This window comes from Platalea leucorodia (genome assembly GCF_965183815.1).
Source record: "Platalea leucorodia genome assembly, chromosome: 3".
Classification (NCBI taxonomy): domain Eukaryota; kingdom Metazoa; phylum Chordata; class Aves; order Pelecaniformes; family Threskiornithidae; genus Platalea; species Platalea leucorodia.
The window spans coordinates 56,397,501-56,422,681 of NC_138825.1; the positions used below are offsets into that span (position 1 = coordinate 56,397,501).

The 25,181-nt window shown below is 40.5% G+C and overlaps 1 protein-coding gene across 5 annotated transcripts; it reads right to left on the minus strand.

The window, feature by feature from the left end:
* Positions 1-2,742: 2,742 nt before the first annotated feature.
* Positions 2,743-24,463, minus strand: LATS1 (large tumor suppressor kinase 1). Of its 5 annotated transcripts, none has more exons than XM_082305279.1 (8): positions 24,276-24,463; positions 18,983-19,489; positions 15,164-15,299; positions 11,751-13,279; positions 6,522-7,104; positions 5,281-5,463; positions 4,932-5,038; positions 2,743-3,911 (listed from the first exon to the last, which is right to left on the minus strand). In XM_082305279.1, exons 2-8 carry the CDS (start codon positions 19,331-19,333, stop codon positions 3,396-3,398), a joined length of 3,405 nt encoding a protein of 1,134 aa, XP_082161405.1. In that variant the 5' UTR covers positions 19,334-19,489; positions 24,276-24,463; the 3' UTR covers positions 2,743-3,395. The 5 variants fall into 5 exon arrangements, with proteins under 5 accessions (XP_082161405.1, XP_082161402.1, XP_082161406.1 ...); XM_082305276.1 differs by having other exon boundaries at positions 15,149-15,299; XM_082305280.1 differs by having other exon boundaries at positions 11,751-13,276; positions 24,276-24,462.
* Positions 24,464-25,181: the final 718 nt, after the last annotated feature.

Sequence of the window (25,181 nt, forward strand, 5' to 3'; positions counted from 1 at the left end):
TAAGAACCCACCCACTGCACTGCCTATTAGCTGAATAATATTAAAAGGAGTCTAAATAAATCATTCCCACTCACAGCTTTGCAACAGCAGAAGATACGCCAGTCTCGAAGAGACTTTCTAGCCATATATTCTATAGATTCCATTACAAATTGAGGATAGAAAAGATACAGCAAGAGGGCCTGCCCTAGGATAGAATGCCACTGAATATCAAATAGTATTTACAGTACAGTTACGGGACTATAGAACATTTTATAAATACAATTAATATGTGTACAAGGGCACATAAAAGAGAAATTTATTTTCATGCTTTACAAAGTGAAAGCAACCTGAACTAAAACTTACTGCAGAATTCCACAGCTGCTGGTCAGGGGCTTCTCTTCTCAACTGCCTGTACAAACCAATCCCCATCATAGGTCACCAGCGAAATACCCATGTTTTAAGCAGCAGCTATGAAGAATCTCAACAGACTCTGAACCTACGTATGAAACGTGAAGTTTCAAAACATGGGTAAGGCAATAGCATGTTGGAGAGTTGTGACAGCATTTATGTATAACTAACTTTCTCAGAGAACTTGGACTGTAACACACTGCATTTTTGCAAGGAAATACATAATACTGCAGCATATAGGTGGTAAAATTCAAACAATGTACATTACAACTTCTAACACAAGATAACAGAAAACGCCAGAAGCATCTACCAAATTCTAAAGATGTGAACTCTTCCTATATTTAAAATGGTAAAATAATATTTAATATTTCAGTACTTGCACATGTCCTTAAAAGACTCAATAATTTCCTTGAATAAAAGCAATTGGTTTTGCTTGTATAGAACTGTGGTGTCTTTACAGACTTTTTCTTTTTTCCTTTTTTTTTTTTTTTTTTAAACACATTGGCTAAAGACCAGTTATAGCATTAAACAGGAATATAACATAATACAATGCAGGCAGAGGAGAAATATGCTCAGATAAAAAGGCAATTTTAAGTCAATTTAATGAAGAACTGACATTATTTTCTCTGCACACTTCACAAATGGTAAGGCAGGCTTGATTAAATTACCTTTAACCAGTAATATATTATACTTTACTCCAAGACAAGTAGACCAGTTTTACTGGGATACTTACTATGAAGGAGGATAACATTTAAAGGTTTATTTACATGGAAAACAATCTTTTTTACATAATATATAAAATGGAGTAGTTATACGCTGCAGCCATTTTATAATACTCAAGCTAAATGAAATGCATCTTAAAAAAAACTATTCTATTTCAACAGCTGTGGAACAGGCAGACAGAACATGAATTGTTTTATTAAGCTACAAACCCATTTTCGTTATAGAAAGTAACTAACTACCTGCTTGAGGGAAAAAAAAAACCAAACAATTTTTCGTAACCATCTTCTAACCACGATAAGCATTTCACAGTAGAGGGGTGAACTTCCACAAATGTTTTCTCCCGTGACAAAGTCTGTTTAAGAAGCTTCCACGCTGCCAACTCTCTTTACTGCAGTTCACTCCTTCCTCAGTTACGCCAGTATAAATGATTTTCTGGACCACACTGGAAACCGGATCGCTCCAATGAACACGCTTACAAACCTCCACATGCTAACCACCAAGCAGTTTTTTCACTGACCCGGTATTTAGCACAGTGCTACGGACAGCTGCACTGGCACAAGGAGGGACGCTGAACTGCAGCACCGAAAGGCAACAAACAGCCAGAAGCGCACACGAGTTTCTTAAACCAGCTTGGTGAGAAAAGTAAACTAGTTACTGGCGTTTGCTGCGAGAACAGCTATGAACACCAATTTCATCATGTTTAGATAGTCACAATGCCAGTGCAATGGCACAAATAATAACTTAAGAAAGCAGTAATGCTTACGGGCACATTATTAGATTATCCATCGGAATTCAATTCCAAGAAGGAGGAAATGTTTTAAAAGACATGACGTTTACTAAAAATAGTGCATTTTCTTTACCATTGTGTTAGCCTCAGGAGACAGGCAGAGGGAGAGAGATAAAAACCATAATTCTTTCTGCCTCTCACCGGTGACTCCTGGCCTTGCCTCAGGGAAGCTGCTTAGAGGGCTGCCCCCCTCCCTGCTCCCAGTAGCCCCAACAGGCTCAGTACCCTCCCACCAGCAGACCCAAGGGGATGCCTGCTCACCTGCTGCGGGAAGCTATGAAAACCATCACGCAGAAGGCAGCAGACACAGCCCTAAGGTCCTAATCCCGTTCTGAACTGGGCCGTGAAAGACGGACCACTGAAACTGTACCGACGGCTCAGGTGGACTGGTGCGCGACATTGCTCCGCACCGTCTGTGCAATAGGAGAGCAACTGTTAAAGCCAAGTGAAACTGGTCTCCGCAGCAACAGTCTCAAAAGCCGTAATTTATAACCTTTTCCCATTACTATCTCAAACATATAACAAAGAAACTATACTAAAATTTATTTTTCAAACTAAAAACTCCAACTAAAGCAGAACTGTACACACTTTAGAGTTTGGTTGTAGTCAGAAAATTAAACTAGATTTCAGAAAGTGTTTTTTCCCTAAAGCTCTTTTCCTCTCATAACTATAGGAGAACTGATGACAGGAGACAATCAAGTTGTTTCTGAGTGAGCAGTCCTTCTGCTTTGAGAGTACCAGTCACATGCTGCAGTGTTACCGATGTCAAATTCAATTACTATTTAATAAAATACTAGTTCTGATGCTTTACCACTTTACAATCATGCTGTAGCCAAGACTGACACTTTCTTGTTCCAAAGCTGAGAACTATGCCACTACCACAGCAGCTGGAAACGTTTCACCAGATAGATGGCTCAGTTTTTCCAACACTGTGAATAATTAGGCTAAATACAGCGAGAAGTGAGGGTACAGCAGCCTTTTTTTTTTTTTTTCCCCCTCTTCAGAAATGTATCAGAGAGCTTTATTAGTGTCAAGTAGGTTTTATATTTGGTCAATGCAAGGAAAAACTGTCATTAAAAATTCTGAAGCAGAGATTTGTTTACTAAAATTATTCAGTATATGTACAAATAGATACCAGGCATCATCTTAGGGGGAAAAAAAAATAATCATCACTATTTCCTATTTTGAGTACTTAGAGTACAGAGAACTGATAACAAACTTCAAGTGATACTTTTTTGCACCTAACATCAAATCTCTTCTAAATTAAACAATTAATAATGCTGAAATAAATTAACATTTGAGAAGGATTTCCCCGTATTCTGGGGAAACAAAATGTACAGAGAGGGTAAAAGAAGACACAATTTTCTTAGTGTTTTTTAAAAAAAAAAAAAATGTGCATGTATTTATCCTAGCAATCTTCTCTCAATTCTCTTAAGAGACTTTTCAAAAACTGCAGCTGCAAAATAAGTTTATTTAGTTTTTAATATTTAGTCCTCTACTAAACATAAACCAGGTCACGATTTTGAACTCCTCTACCTGCCTGTTCATCATCATCATCATCATCTGACTGGTGTTCTGAGTTTCGGGAACTACCATACTCATACTCAATAGGCTTTGGATTGTTGTATGGGTAGCCATTGTCATCAAAAAACCTTCGGAAGGTGAACTCATAAAAAGCATGCTCAGGATGTTTTCCATTTTTATACCACCCATTAAGTGTATCATTTCTGTTCCCTTCCTTATCATCATCGCTCCACAATTTATCTGGATCAACTGGATCAAAGTTTGACGTGTCCGTAGGATGAGCAATTTTAGGAATGTAGAAAGCAGACTGCCGTCGTAGATCGCTCGAAAAATCAATTGTTTTAAAAAATGGATGAGCTTTTATTTCATCTGCACCATTTTTGCCTAAACGATCTTCTGGCCCTCGGCAGAGTTTAATAATAAGGTCGGAGGCCTCTGGAGTCAGTTTAGCCTGAGGTGGAATATGAAGTGCAGTTTGCCAGTTGATAACCTTTAAAGCAAAAAGAGGTGTTATTTATTTACAATTTCATAAAAAAGAAAAAACACAGTGAAAATTAAAACAACACAACAACAAAAAAACCAAACAGCCACAAAGTAATCATTCAACATATTTAAGTGTTTTCACACTAGAGAGGGGAAAACAGGAAGCTGCTCTTTCAGATACACAAGGAATATTTTGTCTGGAAATCTGGCAAAATCCAGGTGAAGTTTATTCACATTCCAAATCTAAACTAGAGTCTGGCACAGAATACCCCAGCTATAAACCAAGAAAGATACCATAAAATCCAGCACCTGGAACCTGAGATTAGGCACATAGCTTACAATCTTAAACAGAAGGTGAGGCAAACGACTTTTGATTTATTTGATGCACTGGAAAGATTAACATATTTGGAGTTAAAAAAAAAAAAATCAATACTACACTACATTTGAGCCAACTAGTATCTTGCAAGTTGAATGTAGTTTTGCAAAATGGCACCTGCAGAAGACTGCCCTGGTGGCTTCTCTGAAACAGCTGGGGCTCAGGAAGGACCAATGCCCTGAGCTGCCAATAACCCTGAGCAGCCAGAGTCATCTGCTGCTCCTTCACCTTTGCATGCTGAGCACCTGCAGGTACATCACCAAAGGAAATCCTCTGCAGGTGAGCGGGTACGTAAGCCAAGTGGTGGGAAAAGAACACTCAGATGCTGGAAGAGGAGACGGAAATAAAGTGGAAATAATAACTGGAACAGGTGCAAAAAGTGAAAGGGAACGGCTGAGATCTGAAAAGCGATTTTTAGTTGGCATGTTTACCGTACGACCAGATAAAAGATATGAACGCGATCCCTGAAGTCCCTTTACAAATGTCGTGCACTGCCACAATAATGTAAAGTTTAAAATTTTGTTAGTTTATAACGTGCTTGGATAGAGCAGCACTCTCAAAAGTCACCTCTGATTCCACTGCAAATTAGAAAGACTATGTAAATTTCAAGCCTGCTTTTTCACACTCTTAATACCCGACTTTTAAAGTTACCTTCATTTGTGTTTCCAGTGGTGTCTGTGCCAGGAATGGAGGCTGCCCGACTAACATTTCAAAGAGAATTACTCCAACACTCCACCAGTCACACAACTGTGTGTAACCTGAAATGAAGTCAAAACAAGGTAGTCAAAGCCTTAGAATAATTTTAATCTTGTATTTCTAAGAATAAAATGGTTCACAAGAGAATTCTATTCAATACTTGTTTAAGATTTCCATATTAACAACTATTTATTTTTTGTCAAAATATTATATGCTTGGGAAAAGTGGCCGTGTAAAAAGGTGAAGCAAGCTACCTGAATATCAGTTACTTTTCAAGCGAGATTACAGTACAAAAACGCATTACCTGTTCGTAACAATACTTCTGGCGCAATGTAATTGGGTGTGCCAACAAGGGAATGTGCCAGACAGCGCTGATGCTGACGTGCAGCCCTGCGTTCCAGTGGCTTCAGCCGATCTCCACACCTGCAATTTGCTGGGTCACCCCATTCATTGCTGAAATCCATACTGTCTTGACGTGCATGATCGCCTATAATTGTGTGAGAAAGATGCCAAAAATGAGGAAGATTACCTTAGTTCTTAACTAGTACGAAATTTTCTTTATCCGTTAACATTTCTTGTTATAAGACAGAATCTGTTTCAATTTCAACACTCAATTTGAGAGCTAAAAAGGTCATCAACATCAGGATTTTGACTTTTTGCTTAAGATATAAAATACCAACTTTTGAGGACATTGGGTTTTTAAGTTAATTTTTTACGTATTTATGAGAAAGTACAGAGTTTGATCTTTTCTCAGTTTTTCCTTAACATAACCACATTGCGGGTACAGGGTGTATATTGTTCTTGCTCTTATGTAAACAGAAAAACCCCCAGTATTTAAACCATCAAAAAATAAAATCAGATTTTAAATCTTCAACTTCTCTCCAGAGACTGTGTAACAGCCTGGCCCAAGATACATGATATTTTGATAAAAACATGTCAAAAGTAATCTAAAAATTGTTTTTGAAGGTATGTTCTTATTTTTGAAAATTAAAAATAGGTTATTACAAAATCTGTATTTTATCACTCTCAATTTTTTTTGCTCTAACCTTTTTTTAGCTGTTGTTTTAGGTAATCAAGTAGGATTTTTAAAAGCCTACTTAAACCTTTCTCAGAAATCAACAGGTTACACTAAAAGGCAGGACATGAGACACTCAGAACTTGGGGCAAGGTTTTTAAGAACAATTACATATAAAACATCAGTCCTATCTTCAAAACAGCGTTAGGGCTGTTGTCTATGTAATTATCTTGCTACCGTGGCGATTTTCTCTGTCCTAATTTCAGAAACCACTAATGGGACAAACTTACAGCAGCACAGCTCATTCCTTCTCCCTTAAGGAATCAATGCTCACACTTACAAACCCTCCCTAACTAAACATTGCTTTCTCTAATTTGAGTGGTGTGCAGACATATTGTTTCCTTTCTGAATAAGGAAAGAAATTCAGAAAGGAAACAGCACAATCCTCTTTCTACTCATTTATTATTTAATTCCTTGCAAAGAACGACACGTCGACAAAATAAAAAAGAAACCTTTTGTACTTCTCTTACCACTCTGGTAGTATTTTGAATCGTGGGTCCATCGAAAACCTGTACAGAGCCCGAAGTCAGTCAATTTAATATGACCATCGCGATCTATCAAGATATTGTCAGGTTTAATATCTCTGTGGATGAAGCCCATTTTATGAACACTTTCAACTGCGCAGGTCAGTTCTGCTGTGTAGAACCGTGCCAGATTTTCTGGAAAGACACCCATTCTAATTAGGAGACTCATCATATCACCTCCTGGAATGTAGTCCATTACAAAGTACAAATTGTCCTTATCTTGGAATGAATAGTACAGGCGAACCACCCATTCATTATCAGCTTCTGCAAGGATATCCCGCTCAGCTTTAACATGAGCCACTTGATTTCTGAGCAATACATCTTTTTTCCTCAGAGTTTTTGTTGCATATAAAGCATTAGTATCCACTTTTCTTGCTAGGCAAACTTCTCCAAATGCACCAACTCCCAGGGTTTTAATTTTTACAAACATCGACTTGTCCATTTTAGCTCTTCTTAGCCGAATATAATTAGACTCTTTCTGGCACAACATTTTCCTCATTTGATCTCGGGCTTCTGGTGACAATCCAACCTGTGGAGCAAACAGAAAGAAATCTGAAAAGCGAACAGTACTCTTGATTCTTGGTGATTTTGTAATTACAAGGCTTAGGCAAAGCAAACGAAATACTTATGTACAGCATGGGAAGTAATACTTTAGGGTTTTTGTTTTCCTTTTTTTTTAATTTACACATTAGGATTCTATGAAAACATATAGGAGTGATATAAAACAAAACGTGATCACTTTCAACAGCAAAATGCACAAGGTGCCATGCACCAGAAGGTTCTTGAGAAGGGAGTATGTTCTCAAGCACAGAAAGGGTAATTTACAAACCACTGATTAAAACCCCTGCAAATAATACTTATCAGAGTAACAGCGTGCATCAACTGCCTCCCTGATTCTCTTCGCAGAGCTAAAAGAAGCCAAGACATGCCTAGGAGCAGTAAGTCGCTGAGGGCTAACTAAGGAGCTGCAGTGGGAAAGGCTTCCACTCTCTAGACGAGGTAGAGCAGAAGTCACTGAACTTCTTGACCACATCAGTGGAACTTCAGCTGCAGGAGAGAGTATGCAACTCTCGCTCTCATGCTTCCCTGCGTACCTACACAAACCAGATCCACGTGGCGCTGTTTCCTACTGTCCACCCACACCAAGCGCATGCCTCTGCCACAAGCCAAGACCTGATCTTCCCTCTTACCACATAACCCACCTCTTCCTAACAGGACTTCAGTCATACTCCCTCTACTGCTCTCCACTCCACATACCAACAAGTTGAGCAGAGCAATTTCTTTGAAGTGGCTCGCTTCTCCCCACGGTATCAGTTCTTGGCTCCCATCTGTGCACACACCCCTGTCTTGAAGGGACACCCCTGCTGTTCTGGCCCACACCACTAACATTCTGACAGCTGAAACACTCACAGGCCACACATAGCTCATCACCTACAGCGTGGAAACCCTTATCTGCAAGAACCACGCTAAGCATTCTCTTCGTATTCCAGCCTGGGTTCCTCCTAGTGTACTTTTGCTGGCTTCAGTTCCTTTAAAGTGCCGTTCAATCCCAGTGCCATCTTTCTCGGCAAATTTCAGGCCCTGGAATCAGAATATCCCCTCTTTTTGGTTTTAATGTGAGCAGAATCTTTTTTCTATTCATATTCTTTTCTCTGTGACACTACCCACACACAGGTTTATGTTCATTTCTTCTTCTGCTTTCTGTCAGCATTTTCAAAATCTTGTATGTTCCCTTTCTCACAGCATCTCAACTATTTTATCTGCCTACCTGGCTTGATATCACCATCCTACAGCAATGACTTCCAACTTCAACCTACAATATATTTCCTTATTTTTTCCTGGACATTCTGATCATAAAATTGAACATGGCCAAATTGAATCCCTGCAAACATCACAACTGTTACTCAAGCACTATTCTAGAAGATTTCTATTTCTTATTGTCACATCTTATCGATTCCTGATACCAAATCTTGCTGCTTCCACCTCCTTAATGTTTCAAATGCTTAAGATACCGTCTGCGTAACAGTACTCAGGACCATCATCAGGATTAGGTAACTGCTAGTCTAGGCCTGTATAAACTGCATGTTAATAGATGACTTCTACTTTGCCTAACTTAAAACATAACTTGAAACAAATTATAACATATGTGACTGAGAAAAACAGCAAGATAAAAGATCAATTAGATATCATTCAGTATCTTAAAATGCTTTCAGTACACTATATGTCATCTATTAAAGAAAACACTGTTAGAACACAGATTTCTTACAGGCATCATAACAAAAATGGATCCAAAGGAGATGCAATTAGAAAAATGCATACAAAATGCTTGTCTACTCACATGGAATATCAATTCAGTAAGATTTAAAGGGGGAAGGCCGTCTCAAATTTGAGACAAAATTTTTTGCTGACATCAGACAGGCAATAGTTAGGACTAGGTAGTAGTAGTTTCAAGACTGGATGTGGGAAATCGGTTCAACTCCCTACTCCGAATCAAGAAATTGTCTTTCTCAACACATGACCGCAGGAATACCTGGGCACTGTCTTCCAGGACAGAAACATCTCAAGTTTTCTGTGAATGAACATGCTTAAGGCACATTTCAATGCAGAAGTTCGGACAACGGTGGGTCACCTTCTCAAGTCCCATCTGAACCACGAAGTCTGCTTCAGTACAGCCCCACTTGCACACAAACTGAGCCCCACTGATCAGTCAGAAAACTGGCAAAAAGTATAATCTAGATGGCAACAAAACCCTAGAAGGAGTGAGACCCAACACAGTAATTAATCACTGCAAGACATACAGAGTCTCCCAACACCTTGTAGCTTTACCTTCTACAACCTGCTCTCTAGCTGTTGCATCCTAACAATTTTGCTGTAAAAAATAGCTCCAGTGCCCTAATTTTTCATCTCTTCCCGCAACTCATCTTCACTTTTTCCTATGGCATCCACTAAAATAAATGTTCATCACAAACTCATCATTCCCTGCATTGCTGTTATTTTCCCTAGAACTCTCCTCAGCTACAGCCTTTACCAAAAATTAACCAACTTTGTCAGCTGCACAAACACTCATGCACATACACCTCCAATTAGTTCCAGTCAATGCCAGACAGGAGAGCTTCCTGAACTGATGTACGATATCACACATGTCACTCTCATTTTGGTCCCTTCTTATCTTTCTGCGCCTTAAATCATGACTTAAGTTTCTCTGTGCGGCAAAGACATCTAGCATAATTCTTGGGCAAATTCACACATCTAAATTAAACATTTCTGACACAGCTCCACTCTATTCCCTAGGAAACCTGATAGCATAGAAATATGTCACCTATGCTAGAAATACAGCATCCTGTGAAGGTAAGTATTTCTGCAGGGATGCATTCTGGTATTTTTTTTTCTTTCAAAATTCCTACCAAAGCAGAGAAAAGAAGGGATTTAATACTTGTTTAATCCTCTTAAACTTCCTGAAATAAGTAACGAGCTGGTTTCCCTTTCTCCTTCTCATAAAGACCCAAAATATACTTCACTATTGCAGGATTCCTCTTCTATACCCTGATGAAAAAGGAGAGGTTTGCTGCAGCATAATAGCCCATTTTCCACCCTTCGGCCTGTAATTAAACACCCCAGCTTTAAATCTAGTATAAATATTATAAATTGCATTTCATATAAGAAAAGAGATTTATTAGGGTGTTTTAAATGCACAAGAAAAATATCAAGAAAAGGTGTATCAGTGCTTTCATATACATAATACTTATGCTTACTATGGAACACAACACAGTAAGAAGGGAAAGTGAAATTTGCAAATCAACATGAATTATAATCTTACATTTAAGTACTCAAAAATAGTCAAAATAAATTCATGCTTAATTTTGATGCAGGATTGCATGCAAAGCCCTCTAAAAAGGCATCATGCTATTCTTAATAAATACTGTTGCTCCAAAATCTTACTTGTCTACACAGGGATGGAGGCTACAGAGTTCAGGAAAGCTTCCCACACCTTAACAGTTTAAATCAGCTGTTAGTGGAAGTGAAAAGGAAAGAGAGAAGACTAAGAATGAAGATCTAGAAAGAGTTCCAGGAAGAAATCTTGCTAACATTTACATATTCGTGATTAGGCAAACACTTATAAAACACTACAGCTCACAGTAAGGATTTTCAGAGAGTAGAAAACATGGATTTAAAAAAACAGCACTTCAAGAAAGTGGCATAACTTAAATACATTCTTTCATAGAATAAATTAAAAGGTACATTGTACTTATGTCAAATTTTCAACTACAATTGTTAAGAAATATAAGTAATACATCTCAAATTTCCATTTCTGCAAATCTTAATTTCACTAATTCTCACTGTTTTCTCTTTTGAAATGACGTATGTATACATCAGCTCCAGTTTTTACCCTTTTGATTTGGTTTAGTACAACACTGAAATCCCAGAAATAGATCACTGACTTCATGTAGGCACAAAGAAGTTGATTTTACATGGTTTTGTTGACATCTGTTTTTTATTATCCCTTTCAATTACTCCTTGTTTAAACAGACACCCTTACAGCCTGGATTATAAAATACTTAGGCAAAACGTACCACGTCTCCCTCATTTTAAAATATAACTTTTAAATACTGATTTTTTGGATTTGAACTTAAAAAAACCCTATCGCTACTGTAAATAAACTGCAGAATGTAAAAGGTATCACTGTTTGGGTGACTGTATAAACTCACTAACCAGCCTACCACTTGTCCCTGCTTTGCTACTTGTACCTGCAGTGTTTATTTTTTAAAAATAAAAATATTTTAAAACTAATCATTAAAATATTGTATATAACTCACTCAAAAATCAGGATTAAATAGAACGCGTAACAAAAAGCTATGAGCCATGTAGTTAAATCTCAGTTCGCGCAACAATGATTTTGCTTCTGCTGCCTTATCATACATGAGCCAGATGAGCTACATATAGACACGCAAAAATCTTACTTAAAAAAATTAATTTCTAAGAAGACAATGAAGTACGTAAACAAAGCAATGAAGAATTTACCACAGCTCAAACAAAAAAAATAAAAATAGACTCCAATACCACGATATACCACATGTTCTATTTATCTGTACTATTTAAGCATTCTACAAATAAGACATATTTCTTAACATGGGAACAGTTCTCTAGTCATAGATTTAGAAAGAAGAAAGAGTTTACCCGCATCATTTCATTCTCCAGTTGTTTTTTCCGATGCAAACGCTGCTGATGCGACTTGAGTATATTCTCCACGTGCTGCTCCATGAAGAATTTAAAGGCCTGAGGGGAATAGCTTTGAATGCGAGACTCTCTTCTTTCTTCATCTTTCTTGTTTTTTCTAACAGGAACAGGTGATGTTGTAATTTGTTTCTTTTCTTTATCTGTTGAATCAACACATTCATAATTCCTCTCATTCTCATCCTCCTTGGATAAAATAGGTGGCTCCTCCTTGTTGAGCTTGGGTCCTGTCTCATACAGAGTGACAGAGGGATTCTGGTGTAACAAGTGTTTTGGGTAAGGTGGTGGGGGACCCTGGTAATTTGGAGCCTCTGCAACAGGAGACATAACTGCCATATTTGTCGATGGACCCTCGGAGAAGGGAATGGTCTGAACGGTTTGCACTGGTTGTGGCATCCAGGAAGGGTGAGTGGGCGCTAAGGCAGTCTGTAGCTCTGGTTTTAACACACGCATGCTTTTTACTGGTTGCTGAATGGGAGCTGGCGTTATAGCTGTTACTGTCGTAGCCGAAGGCTGAGAGCTGCTAGAGTGACTCTGCCGATTTCCATGATGGCTGTTGAAAGAATTTGACCGCGCAGGAACGTTGGGTTGCCACGCAGGCATGTCATGCCCATTGCCAGGTGACGACTGCGGTTGCACAGGGGAAGGCTGCGACCAGGACGCAGGTATTCCAGCCACATTTGTATTATAAAGTTCCATGTTGTGACTATTTCTATTTGGCACCATCATTGCCTGAGGAAGGTTCCCATTGGTGTATGCTGAAGGAGGAGCAGATCCTCCTGCCTGCATCTGTAGTGCTGTGGGACTTTGCCTGTTAGTTGGATTCATGGGGTACGGGGGTGGCTGGCGACTCACTGAGTTCCCAGGCACCACATTCTGGTGAACTATGAATTCTGCCTGACAATTGCCGTTTTGCATTCCAGCTCTTCCTGAGGGAAAACTAAATTTGCTGTTGGCAGAACTCTGCATGATTATCGGTTGCCTGCCAATGGGGACAGCGCTCATGCCTCTCTGACCCTGCGTGGAAGAATTTACAGGTGGAGGATTCATAGGTGGAGGGGGATAACCATCCTGCCACGCTCCTGGTGGCACTGGAGAAATACGGGAGATCACGTATTCCATGTTTCCAGAGTAACGCTTTGTTTGAGAGTTTGGTTCCCAGGAAGGAGGTGGAGGAGTAGTTCCCCTTGGAGGGGGTGTCTGTCCTCGAGGAGGCGGAGGAGGAGGAGTGACACTCCTTATCTGTGGTAGAGGCGGGGGATTCACTCTTTGTCCGTTGCCAGGATGAGCCTGAGCAAACGCTGCAATGCCAGATCCAGATAACGGCCTTCCTACATCAGCCTGAGAGCTGGGACTTTCTGAGCGATAAACTACACCGTCTCCCAGGGAAGGGCCGTGCCTCTGAGGAACCAAGGACTCCTTAGAACCCTTCCAGCTCTGCTTGCGGTTAACTGACTGCTGTACAGTCCCTGCTTTTACAAGAAGAAAAACACAGCACTTATATTATTAGAAATTATTTCTATTTCCTGCTTTGAATATTTTATTCTTCTGCATTCATTACTACAGAAATAGGATGGGAATTCTCCAACATAGCACAATCCACTGTATTTCACATGAAAAATTTATCTTTATCTAGTAATACACGGCATGCTATGGTAGTATGCTCAGTACACAGTACAAGAGCAAAAAAATGCAATGAAATTATAGTTTCAGAGTTTTTAGAAATCACTTTTCTGAAGGTGAATTTTGCTTCAATTACAGATGCACTTAATTTTTAATTGAAAAAATGGTAATATGCAGAATTATTAGGCATACTACGTATTTTTAATCATGCATACAAGCAACACTCAGAAGAGATGTTCGGTACAAACATAAAAAAGCAACAGCATGAAAAAACAGGTTTATTCCTGTTGCTATTCCTTCCAGTTTAACACTTATAATAAATGAAGTGTTTTTCAACTAAAATTTAACTGAATGTTGTAAAATCAAACAGCCCACTTACACCCTCGTATGCCTACAGTTCATCCAAAATTGTTATACTCCTTGCATGCAAAATTTGATTAAGTAATTTTAAAAGTTATGTCTTTATGGGTAAAAATGTTGTATAGAGGCAAGAATTAAAACTCTATGAAAGTAAAACTTACAGAGCCAAACTCTACAATACATTTACTTTACAGATGTTACTTTGCATCATATAAACAAAGTAACATGCAAGGAACTGACAGTCCATGCAGTCTTGCTGTGCTTTTTACAATGTTATTACTGAGATACTTCCAAACACATACAGTACTGTAACTGCTGAAAGTCACTATATCTTCAGTAAAAGAATGTGTTAATTACTATCTCTTTGCAGATAACAATGAAAATCATGGCTAAATGGTGGCATTTAGCTAGCAGCTTCACACAAGCACCGACTAACCTTGCTTCACAGACTAAATGAGAATAATGCTGTACTTTGCTACTCTTGACTACTATTTTTCCTCATACCTATATGGTCGATTCAATGTCACTTTACAGAGCTAGCAGCTCAGCACTCAACTTCAGTCAAACAGATGTTCAGTATTTCTGCTGCATTTGAAAGTTACTGTTTGTTTAGGTGTATGCTACTAAAACCCGGTAAAAAAAGAAAAACGTCAAGAGGTACTAAAAATGCGCTTGCATGTGTTAAGAAAGCAATAATAGCAAGCAGTAAAATTCTGACTCTGTTGCTACTAAAGCTATAGTCTGTCCTCTAACTTCTATAAAAACATGAAGTCTGCCTTAAAAATCATAGAAACAAAATCTGGAATCAGGCAGAAAATTAAGTAGAGAGAGGGGTCTTGAAACAGAACATCCTAAAATACAAATATTGTAGCCATATGGTACATAAATACATATACACACACAAAAATAATATATACACACAAAAGTACACATACATAGTGCTGCTGCGTGGGAGAGTGTGTGAAAAGAGAGACAAAAAAATTAAAATAAGAATTCAGTGCTCACCACTGACTTCTAAATGGCACCTGACACTGGCAACAAAATATGAGCATCACACCAATGAGGGACAAAAATTACTAAAAGGAGATCTGAATGCCATTCCTTGTATAAAATGCTTACATACAATACCAAACCCATGCAGTTATAGAAAGAAACACCTTAAAAATTCGTGTCAAACACACCTATCTTTCAGAAGAATTGCATTATATACTTTACATGCTATTTTTAAAAGCAAAAAACTGTATCTCAACATCTCCTCTGTTCCATTGTGCACACATGAAGGAGGAATGTGCTATTTTATATTTTTCACCTCTAAGAATACACGCAGCGAGTTACTGAGTTGCCATGGATACACCTACCTGGCGGTTTCATACCTGCGTTTACAGGTCTTGCTGCTGCTGCAACCATCTGTTCCCGACGAGGATCCTGGTAGCTCATTTTACTTATAAATTCGATGGCAGCTTCTATACTACGGTTGTTAGTTTGTCTAAGAGCTTGTATAACCATATCCTAAAGAGAAAATTACATACAAAAAATAAATCACAAGAAAATGGCAAAAATACCAAAAATCATGGCTCTTTAGCCAAATATCCTCCAGTAATTTTACCAAAGTACATAACTGATGTCTCTCAATCATTTTAAACTAATTTTAAAATGTTTTCTCCACAACAGATCCTCCAAAACACTAATACAGTCTGGATCTTCAGGAAAAAAAAGTTAACTTGTTGAAGCACTATAGTTTGATGAAAATCGTGTCACTTTGCTATTCGTACAGTTTGCTTACATGCACTGATACACACTACCCAGGTAACAGCTAGTTACATGATGACCAGAGGTCCCTTCCAACCTCAGTTATTCTATGAAAGATACCCTAATGTGAGACTCAGAACTTTGGTTTTTGCTCATTTTCCTTCAACTTAGCATGACTTTTTGTCAATAAACATCCATTAGTTTCTCCCTAAGAATTCTTCCTGATGAAGACAACATTATTGGCAGAAATTCTCTTAATTTTGTGGTAGATTTAGGGTCTGTGTTCTTAGAGATCCAAATGCAAGTTTTGATCTGATGGCCAATCCCAGCTCTGTCAATTATGGACCAGTGGTTTTTCCACTGACTTGAATGAGATCAAGGTCAAGCAACAGAGGCAGAATTTCAGAGATGGTTAGAAGTTAGGCACTGCTCTCCCAGTTATATTGCACAGGATTTGTGCAGTTCACTCAACAAATCTGAAACAAATACACAGCACAACTCCCTGTAATTGAGCTCACTGTCTTTAGTGATTTGTTAGGGCCACACTTTGTCATATCGAAGCAATCACTTCAGTTCACATTATGTTTGAACAGGTTACCTACAGACGACAGCATTCACCTCCTACTAAAATCCATGGGAAACCAAAGAGGGCTCACAAGGGAAACAGTTAGTATCAATTTCAAATTCAAACCCACATTTATACTTTCACCATGCCTGTTCTACATTTTTAACACTACAAACATACAAAATTACATACAGCCTTCAGAAACAATAATTAAATTCAGTGAACGAAGCAGAACCTTAAAAAAGGATTTTACAATAAAGAAATACATATAACAAGTTTGTCGCAAGTTTACAGACCAGCTGACATTGTTGAAAAAAGCAGATACGACTTTTGATCTCATAGCTCCTTCGTGAGACAGTTACGTCTGCAACACTTCTACTATTGTAGGCAAGACTGATCTGTTGCAAAGAAGTACATTTTCAGCAGCAGTACGCTAATTAATCATTGTGAAAACAGAAGGTTAAGTTGTCCAGAGTATTTAATTTCCAATTTGAATACACTTCTATAGGACCCATCATTCATTTCTACCTACTGACTACTGTTTTCATCTTAATCAGTTTCAAACCCAAATTTACTGTCTTTTAGCCAAGTAATTCTACAATATATAAACCTAAACCTACAAGTTCACATCACCAAGCCACAAAGACACACAGAATCTCAAAGTACAGAACCAGCAATATTTTAAGAGATTAAATTTAGTTCCCTCTCCCCTAACCAGAGGACCTGAGCAAGAGCCACAGGATCTCTCTCCCCTCTCACTGAAGAACAAAAACCTTGGGCACCTATGTAACATGAAGTATTCAATGTCTTGAAGAGCATCACCTTACACACAACATGAGGACTGCACTTGAATCCCAATAAGCAAGAGAGATTTCCTGTAAGCTATTTAGGGTGTTTAAAACAAACAAACAAACCAAGAAACAACAAAAAAAACACAACAAAAAACAAAACACAATGAACTGCATTCTCCCATAATTACTATACATATATATATTACTGTCTATGTACACACTATATATATACACCTGATACTTATAGATACCTATCTCTCCATTCAGCTTTAACCCTGAATCCTGCCTACTACTTGAGGGGTGGGGGGGAATAACCAGAACATTTGTGACATTCAATATATTAAAAAAAGGAAGGGGGTAAAAAAGCTGGCCAACACACCCCAGCTATGATCCAGTCCATAAAACAATCTCAGCTCAAAATATATTCTCATTTCATTCCTATGTACTATCTCAAACAGTGCCCACCAAGAAGAACGCTTTCCTACTTCAGCTGTATCTGTTCCCGGTGCTGTTCAGGGGCCAATGCCATATGGACTATTGTGGCCACACAACTGTGGGTTAACACATGGCAGAAACGGCTTACGCTGGCACTGTGCCTGAAAAAAGGTCCATATAACCACAGGTGTCCTGGGAATTCTCAGCAGCATCCAAGAACAAAGGGTAGGAGCAAAAGGCTTCAAGATACAAAGGATCCAACAAAAATACCAACTTAAGATACCTTTCTAGGTTATTATCCAGCCACATACTATTCTTCAGTCTGCAAAAATGACTGCAGGTTCGATCTGTAAAAATAGATCTGAAAACTGACCTACTTAAAACAAAAACAAAACCACAACAACAAACAAACAAAAAACCAACCTCAGCAACAAACCACAGAGCAGGAACAAATTATTACAAATCCGTTATCATTATAAAATTCTTACTGAAAACACAGCCTGCACTGTGTATCTGAGTGAGCGAAAGGAACGTGAAAAACCACTATCAGCACCTGACACTGGGACACTGTTGAGGAAAAGCCACTTGATAGTTTTGGAGAAGCTCACTCTTGGTAGAGGTAGATCCCTGCAAATACCAAAGTATCACAGCCAGCAGAACTCGTGAGCTGGTCACTACTACAAGCAGCGCACTCCTGTGAAGGCAATCCCTGTTGTGGTACTGTGCCTTTTTCCTTTGGAAAGATGAGTTCTTTGGTATTTCTTTTTTCAACCTGCTTTTGTACTCAGGTTTACAGAGAAGGCACGAAAACAGGTGTAATTTACTTTGATGTGCAAATCCCAGTAAAAACACAGGAGCTGTAAGTGTATTCATTTTTTATTCCTGGCAACCACTTTTGAGACTCCTTTCACTTATTAAAATTAATTAATGGAAATAAGTTTAGTCAACAATTTAAAAAATAAATTGAACAATTATTTAGTTCCCTGTTCTTATAATGAAAATAATAGTAGAATAATTACTTATGTCCAAGATTTTCAAGAGACTTGACATTTTTGTCTTGAGAGTATACTGCAAAGACACTCTGCAACTGGTATTGTCATGTACCTTGTTATTTTATCTGTATCTGACCAAGCGCATAAAGTAAGGATAGCCAAATTTCTTTCTCCATAAAGTCTGAGCTTCTATAAGCCACAGATGTAAGAAGCTCATTAAAATTCATTTCTGAAATATTTGGTACTGCCTTTCAATCTAGAATGGCCATATTTTATCAACATATTTTATCTGAGCACAATCCAAAATTCCGTTGAGTATCAGAGGCAAAATCCATGTTCTAGAGAGTCCAGTTCTCTCTGCCTAAAGTTATATAAATAATTAAAACAACCTACCCCTACCACATAAGAACAAACTGTACAAGATGCTTAAAAAAGGAAAAAAAAAAGCCAAGCCTCTCCAAATCCTTCTATTCCTCTTCATCCCCCATTATTACCAGTTTCACCACATCCTAATTTCTAATTATTAATTTCTAACCTACCAGATTTTGAAGCTATTTTACTTATATGCTGTTCAAACATTCCATGATCAACACGCCCTCCGACATGTACTAATAGTTTATAGTTAGCAGAACACCAAATCTTGAAAACAAAATATTTCACCTCATCAAAGCCAGCAGCTTGTAAGTCTTGCAGCATTTGTCGATTAACTTCTGATGTTCCTTTGACAGCTGAGGTTGTTTCATTTGCAAAAGGCAGAAGTGAGTTTCTTATCTCCTGCAAAACTTTATGATATGTTACAAATTTGGGGGGATTTCGGCCTTGTCTAGGATCTTCAGATAACATTTTGCCCATGCTGTGTTCAGCTTTAGCAGCATCTGAGGGTTTAGGTAAATTCCTGAGGCTCTCTCGTATTTCCTGTAGCATCTGCTGACTGCTGCCAGTATAGTTACTGGCAGGAAAAGTCTTAGGCCTCATTTGTCTATAACCTTCTGGCTTCTCGCTTCTCTTCATGAAAACATGTATATATGCAACCTCCTCCAAGGACTCACACACCAAAATTCAAGGAAGACTGGCTGGTAGTTTCAGAACTTGTGAAAGCAGCAGCTCTTCACTGCGAAACCGTGGTTCCCGTAGTGCTGGAGTTTGTCACAACCCAAAACTGCTATCCTGTTAAAAAAACAAAAAAAAATCCCATTATCCGTACAGCAGTGAAAAAGTTCACGACGTAGCACTGGTGGCAGTGAAACGTTCAGGTGCAGCACCGCCTTTACAGTTATTAAAAGCATGCTAAGCAACTTCTTCAGGCAGTCTTTACTCAACCTAAATTACAAACTGTGCTGGGCTTCTAACAGTCCATTAACAAAAAATGTTTTATGCGCCTCAAGTCCAAACTGTCCTGAATTGCAAAGGATGTGGACAGAGTGAAGAGGAACTCAGTGCGGTGGACACGGCTTTCAAGAGCAGGTATGAACTGCTGTGTGCGCTGCCCCACCACTGCTTCTTCGCCTTCCCTCTCTGATGGGTGCCGTCGCCATTCGTCACCCGCGTTCTCCCCATCGACACTTTTACAGCTGAAGGTGCCAACTCTGCTATCCCCTTAGCTGGGATATGGACCACACGCCCTAGCTGTTCAACGATTCTGACATCAAGCTCCACGAATAGATGGAAGTGAGAAGGACAAAGTACACCAGTGACAGTATATAATTACCACGTTATCCATTCTTTAGCTGTCACATATGTAAACACTTGCCTAGCTCATCGCACGCAACTTCATGATTTCTTGTACCATCTGCCATTTAAACCTGTCTAAAGGTTCAGTTTTCTAAGGCTGTCACAGTCTCTTAGCTTGAGTCTCCTTGAACCAGTCTTTGTCAATAGTTAAGTAATTTTTAAATTTATTTTACATAAGGGAAGATGAGAGCAGGGGGGGAAAAAAAGAAACAAAGAAAATTTAATCAAAGTTTTTTACTGTAAAATTGTTTAACAACTCAAGCATCAAATTCACTGAGAGCATAGCTGTGACATTTGGTAAGGGAAACAGAACTTTCTGCCAGAAACAAATAAATAACGTTTGCATTTTGAAGGTGCTGACTCATCAGGGAGAGAACCCTGTGTCTGCAGAGAACTCAGATCTCCGCATTCGTGCTGTGCACTACTTAGTACTGTAACTACTGCAACTGGTACGGCAAAGGATGGAGCAACTAAGGTGAAACGCTGAAGAAGTTACAGAGCATCTGCCTCGTTAGAGTATCATGAAATAAAACTTTTGCAGTCTCTACTGCTCCACAGAGGAAGACCAGTTGCTAAGATAGTGCAAGATACAAAATTTACATATTTTAGCACTGTCTTTTCTTCACAGGCAACTAGAAGAATGGTAAAGCTCAACTCACACTGTTCCTTTACTATAATGCAATGTCTAACTGAAATGTTCTTATTTTCTTGTTTCTGTTTCTCAAAGTGTTAAAAATTTGCATTCCTAGTTTTCTGAAGGATTATTTTTGAGGATTCAGATGTCTGCAAGCACCTTTTGTCTCTTGAAGAAGTAGTGTGTAGACAAGTGTTTCTCATATTAGACATGAATTAAACAGGTGTCTAAGTTTTACACAGTCTACATAAAAGTCGCTCTTTCTTCATCCAGGTTTCACTTCTAGAACATTTGCACTGTCATAAACCAATTAATGATTCAGTGATCGAGGAAGAATATGACAAGAAGTTAATAGGAAAAAAAGAACCCTCTAATATACGCGCAAATAATATGAATTAAATACACATGCTACCCACATATGAAGAAAACCTGAAAGCTTGAAGTAGTACATAAATAAGGACTGCGAAAAGAAACACAAGAGACATCCACTTAATCCCATTCTCCTTGGAGAATCACTTAAGAAATAATATAATTTGTCTAATGGAACTATCTAAATCTTAGGCGCTATAACTGCACCCACAAGCTTTCTTTGCCCTGTGATAGGTTTGAAACTTCAAACAAATGTAATTTGGTAGTTATAGTAAAGGTTTTTCCCGCAGTCTAGTACCATACAATTCTTCAGTGCTCACTGAATAAGGAAAAGACCATCAGACATGTAAGTGAATTTTAATAATAAAGGGTGAAGTTTTGCTCAAAGTATTAAGAAATCTAGATTTAGCAAGAAGTACATCATGAGAGCAATTAAAATGTAATTTAATTCTGGACACTTTCAAAGTCATTTTCAAAACATGCCATATTTAAGACCACATGGAAAATACTTTGTCAAAAACACTTTTTCCAAAGAAAAGGGAGTAACTATATTTAGACCATTTTACTAGAATTTAGTTTTGCCATGGATGTTCCTTTTCTTTCCAATAGACGTGCTTCAAAACACACACGTGTTGGACACCCAAGTGTGAGGATATATGCTAATAACACTTAAGAGAATCAGCACCTCCAGAAAAGTGAAACATTTAGCATAAACTCATCCCAAAACATAGGATAACAAGGCTAAATATCTATCTTAGAGGCTTAGTAATCTAGATTACTTGTTCAAATTCAGTGAAAATTAGGAGTAATGACTAGTTCACCATTGGCAGGGTAACCTAGATAAAACAGTTGGTACTGATCTTGTGTCACAAAAATACCAACAAGAGAAGAAAGAAATGTCCCTACGTGAGTTATTCCTCTGAACAAGTCCCAAAGTCCTGGAACTCAGGAGAAGACAGTTGTTTTTGCACCTATGTATTTTACCATAATTTCATCTGGTATTTCAATATTCACTTTATGGTTACACCACGGGTAGCTGAGATAAACAGACGTAACACCTCTCAGAGAAATCAAGGTTAATTTAAACAGGACACTTAAACCATAAATCAGGAGACCTACAGTCCACCACCAAGGGGGAAAAAAATCAGCTTGTGCTCCGATTTCTTTAGGTGCAAAACTGAGAGAAATGCATTTCTTTCTAAAGTGCTTTGAGAACTTTAAGACAAGGGATGCTGTAAGTGTTTGATAGCTATTATTGTGCTGGCAACTGCAGCCTAACAGGATATGGACTAAGCAGTCTTGGAAAATAAAGCTGCACTTTCACATAAATTTTTAGCAGAAGCAGAGCTATACCAGTGTAAACCAGCCAGTCCGCTTATCTCCCACCACCTACTAGCATCAGCGTAATTGTTTGTAAGGCCACACAGAGCGAATCAAGCTAAGGAACTTACCCAGATAAATAGTAACTATTTTTTGGTGGGTTGTTTCTTTTGGCAGCAGTGTTGGGTAACAGCAGTTTGATGTGTATGTGAACTACGGTCTTAATTCTTCCAAAACCCAGCTAAATTGGTCCTCCAGTTTAATGAAGTACAAGAAAGCAAGTATTATTGAATACAATTCACCTTGCTTTACATGCGAAAAGTCACCTCCTCTTACAGACATTTGCACACATTTTAAAGCATAAACTTTTGACTGCTCAGTAAGAAACTGACCTCAATTTTGTACTCCTAACTAGCAAACACTGACTCTATTCCAGCGACCTGAGGTCTATCCCCCCCTTGCAGTTTTGTGTCACCAAATGTAAATGATAGATCTGTTTGTTAATGCAGCTGTTCCACTGATGAAGTTCTCCACTTCCCTAAAGGAGTTAAAAAAAAAAAAAAAAAATTGTCATTTCTTTCCAAAATATGAGGATAAAGTATTTTCCTCTACAGGTCAAACTGCAAAGGCAAAAAAACCCCGTGCCTTTTTACAGTATAATCATGAAAAATTGGACTTAAAAATAGGCATTTGAATGAAAACACAGAATGGTTGCATGCAACTGTCAATGACTTCCAAGTTTTTCTCAGGAAAAAAAATACACAGCTTTGTAGTAGATCTGTAGCATTTCCTTATCTCCAGAAGTTTTGAACATACTTTTAGATACTCATATTTCCAATTAAGTATTGAACACCACCTATTAATCTATTTTCTTTCCCTCTCTCATGTACCTATTCTGATAACTTATTTTATACGTAATCACAACGCTTTATTGCTAGGAAAAATAAACCAAAACAATCAAGAATTTGGGAGACACAAAATTAAGTTTGTAGGGACTCGGTTCAAACCAACAAAAGGAAGCTGTTCTTCAGATAAGAGGTCATTGAGCCGTAAAGCAATTTGCCAAAGGATGCATTTCCAATGCTAAAAGTTTCCATAGGACGAGGAGAAAACCGGACCCTGAAATCGGTAAATAGGCACAACTACGCAGGGTGAGGGGAGACTGGGATGGAAATGACCAGAGGCCAGCCGAACACTGGGAACATTGTGCACTCGCTCTGCTTGTTTCCATCCTTAAGCTCTGCCGTCTCCTCTAACAGGATACGGCTCCTCTCACGGACGAGCGTGTGCTCAGCTGCTCCGGGCAGCAGCGGCGGTCGCTTCGAGCGCGCTAAGAGCGACCCGCAGGGCCCCCAGCGGGGCAGCCGCGGAGCACCAGCGCGTCAGCGGCGCCGGCACAGCCAGGCACCCAGGTAACCCCCACGGCGCGGCGGGGCCCGGCGCCTCGGGCACCACCCACAGCAGGAGGGTGTCAGCGCCGGGATGGCTGCTGCCCGCACGACAGCCACCGCTATCCCGACTCTGTCCCAGGGCCCCGGGACGCGGGCGCCTCTGTCGCCGGGCCGGGACGCGAGGCGGGCCCGGCGCAGCGCTGCGCTGCCCGCGCCGCCGCTCCTCCCCGCGCAGGCCGGCGGGACGCGCGGCCCAGCGCCGCGGCGGGGGGCGGCGGGACCCTCGCCCGGCGGCGGCGCAGGGGCCCAGCCGGCCGCGCCGGGGGAGCGGGTGGCGCGGGCCCCGCCGCCCCTCCCGAGGAGCGGCCGCCTTCGGGGGCGCCGACCCCCGGCGGGGCAACCCGGCCATGCCGGAGAGGGCTCGTTATCGTCCCCGCGCTGCGGCCGCGCCTCGGCCTCTCGCCCCCGGCCGCTCCCCAGACCCGCCACCGCGGCACGGCGGACCTACCTGCAGCGAGAAGGCGGCGGCGGCAGCGCCCCGGGCCCGGGCGCACGGAGCTCGGCCCCGCCCGCGCGGCGACGACCGCCGCGGCCCCCCGCGATGCCAGCAGCGGCTGCTCGGTCCCTCCGCCAGCGCCCGCCCCCGCCGCCGCCGCCACGGGCCTCTCAGTTCGGCGCCGCCATTTTGTCGGTGTCTCCGCGGCGGAGGCTGCCCGGATATGGGCAGCTCCCGGCCGCCCTTGCGCGCCCGGCGCTCCCCCCGCAGCCCCGACCCGGATGGAGCGCGGCGGCCGCCGCCCCCCGCCCCGGGGGAACACGAAAACCAGGTCCCCCGCCGCTGCCGGGCTTCAGGCGCCGCTCTCCTCCTCCGCGGCAGCACCGAGCCCCACGGACCCAGACCGATTTTCTACTGAGAAAAGACGTTTGCCGAGGCTCCGTGATCCCCGAACGAAGGGCTCGTTACGGACCAACAGGCGTAGACCGCCGGGAAGGAAAACCCATCGCTTCTCTGAACCCCGAGACGCATCTCGGCCGTTTTTCTTTTCGGGCAGAGCACTGCACGTCAGGCAGCCTGGGAAGCAACATCCGAGGCGCTCCGAGGAGCCCCCGCCAACGCCATGCGCTCCTCTGGGGAGAGGACGGCCCTGGCCCCAGCGCCCCGTCCCTCTCCTCCAGCCAGGGGCGCAAGAAACGCGGACCAGGTAAAGTACTCTTATCACAAGAGAGCAAGAAGGCTGTTCTCACCGACGTGGAAATAAAGCATGCTCTAAAGCGGTTTTGATGGAAAATGCCACGTAAAACCTTATAACTTAACCTGCTGCTGCCCGAATCCTGAGGGTTCCCTCCGTCCCTCAGACTGTATCCCCAGGACCAGTCCAAATAACGTATGGTTATTTACCTTCCTGCAAAGATG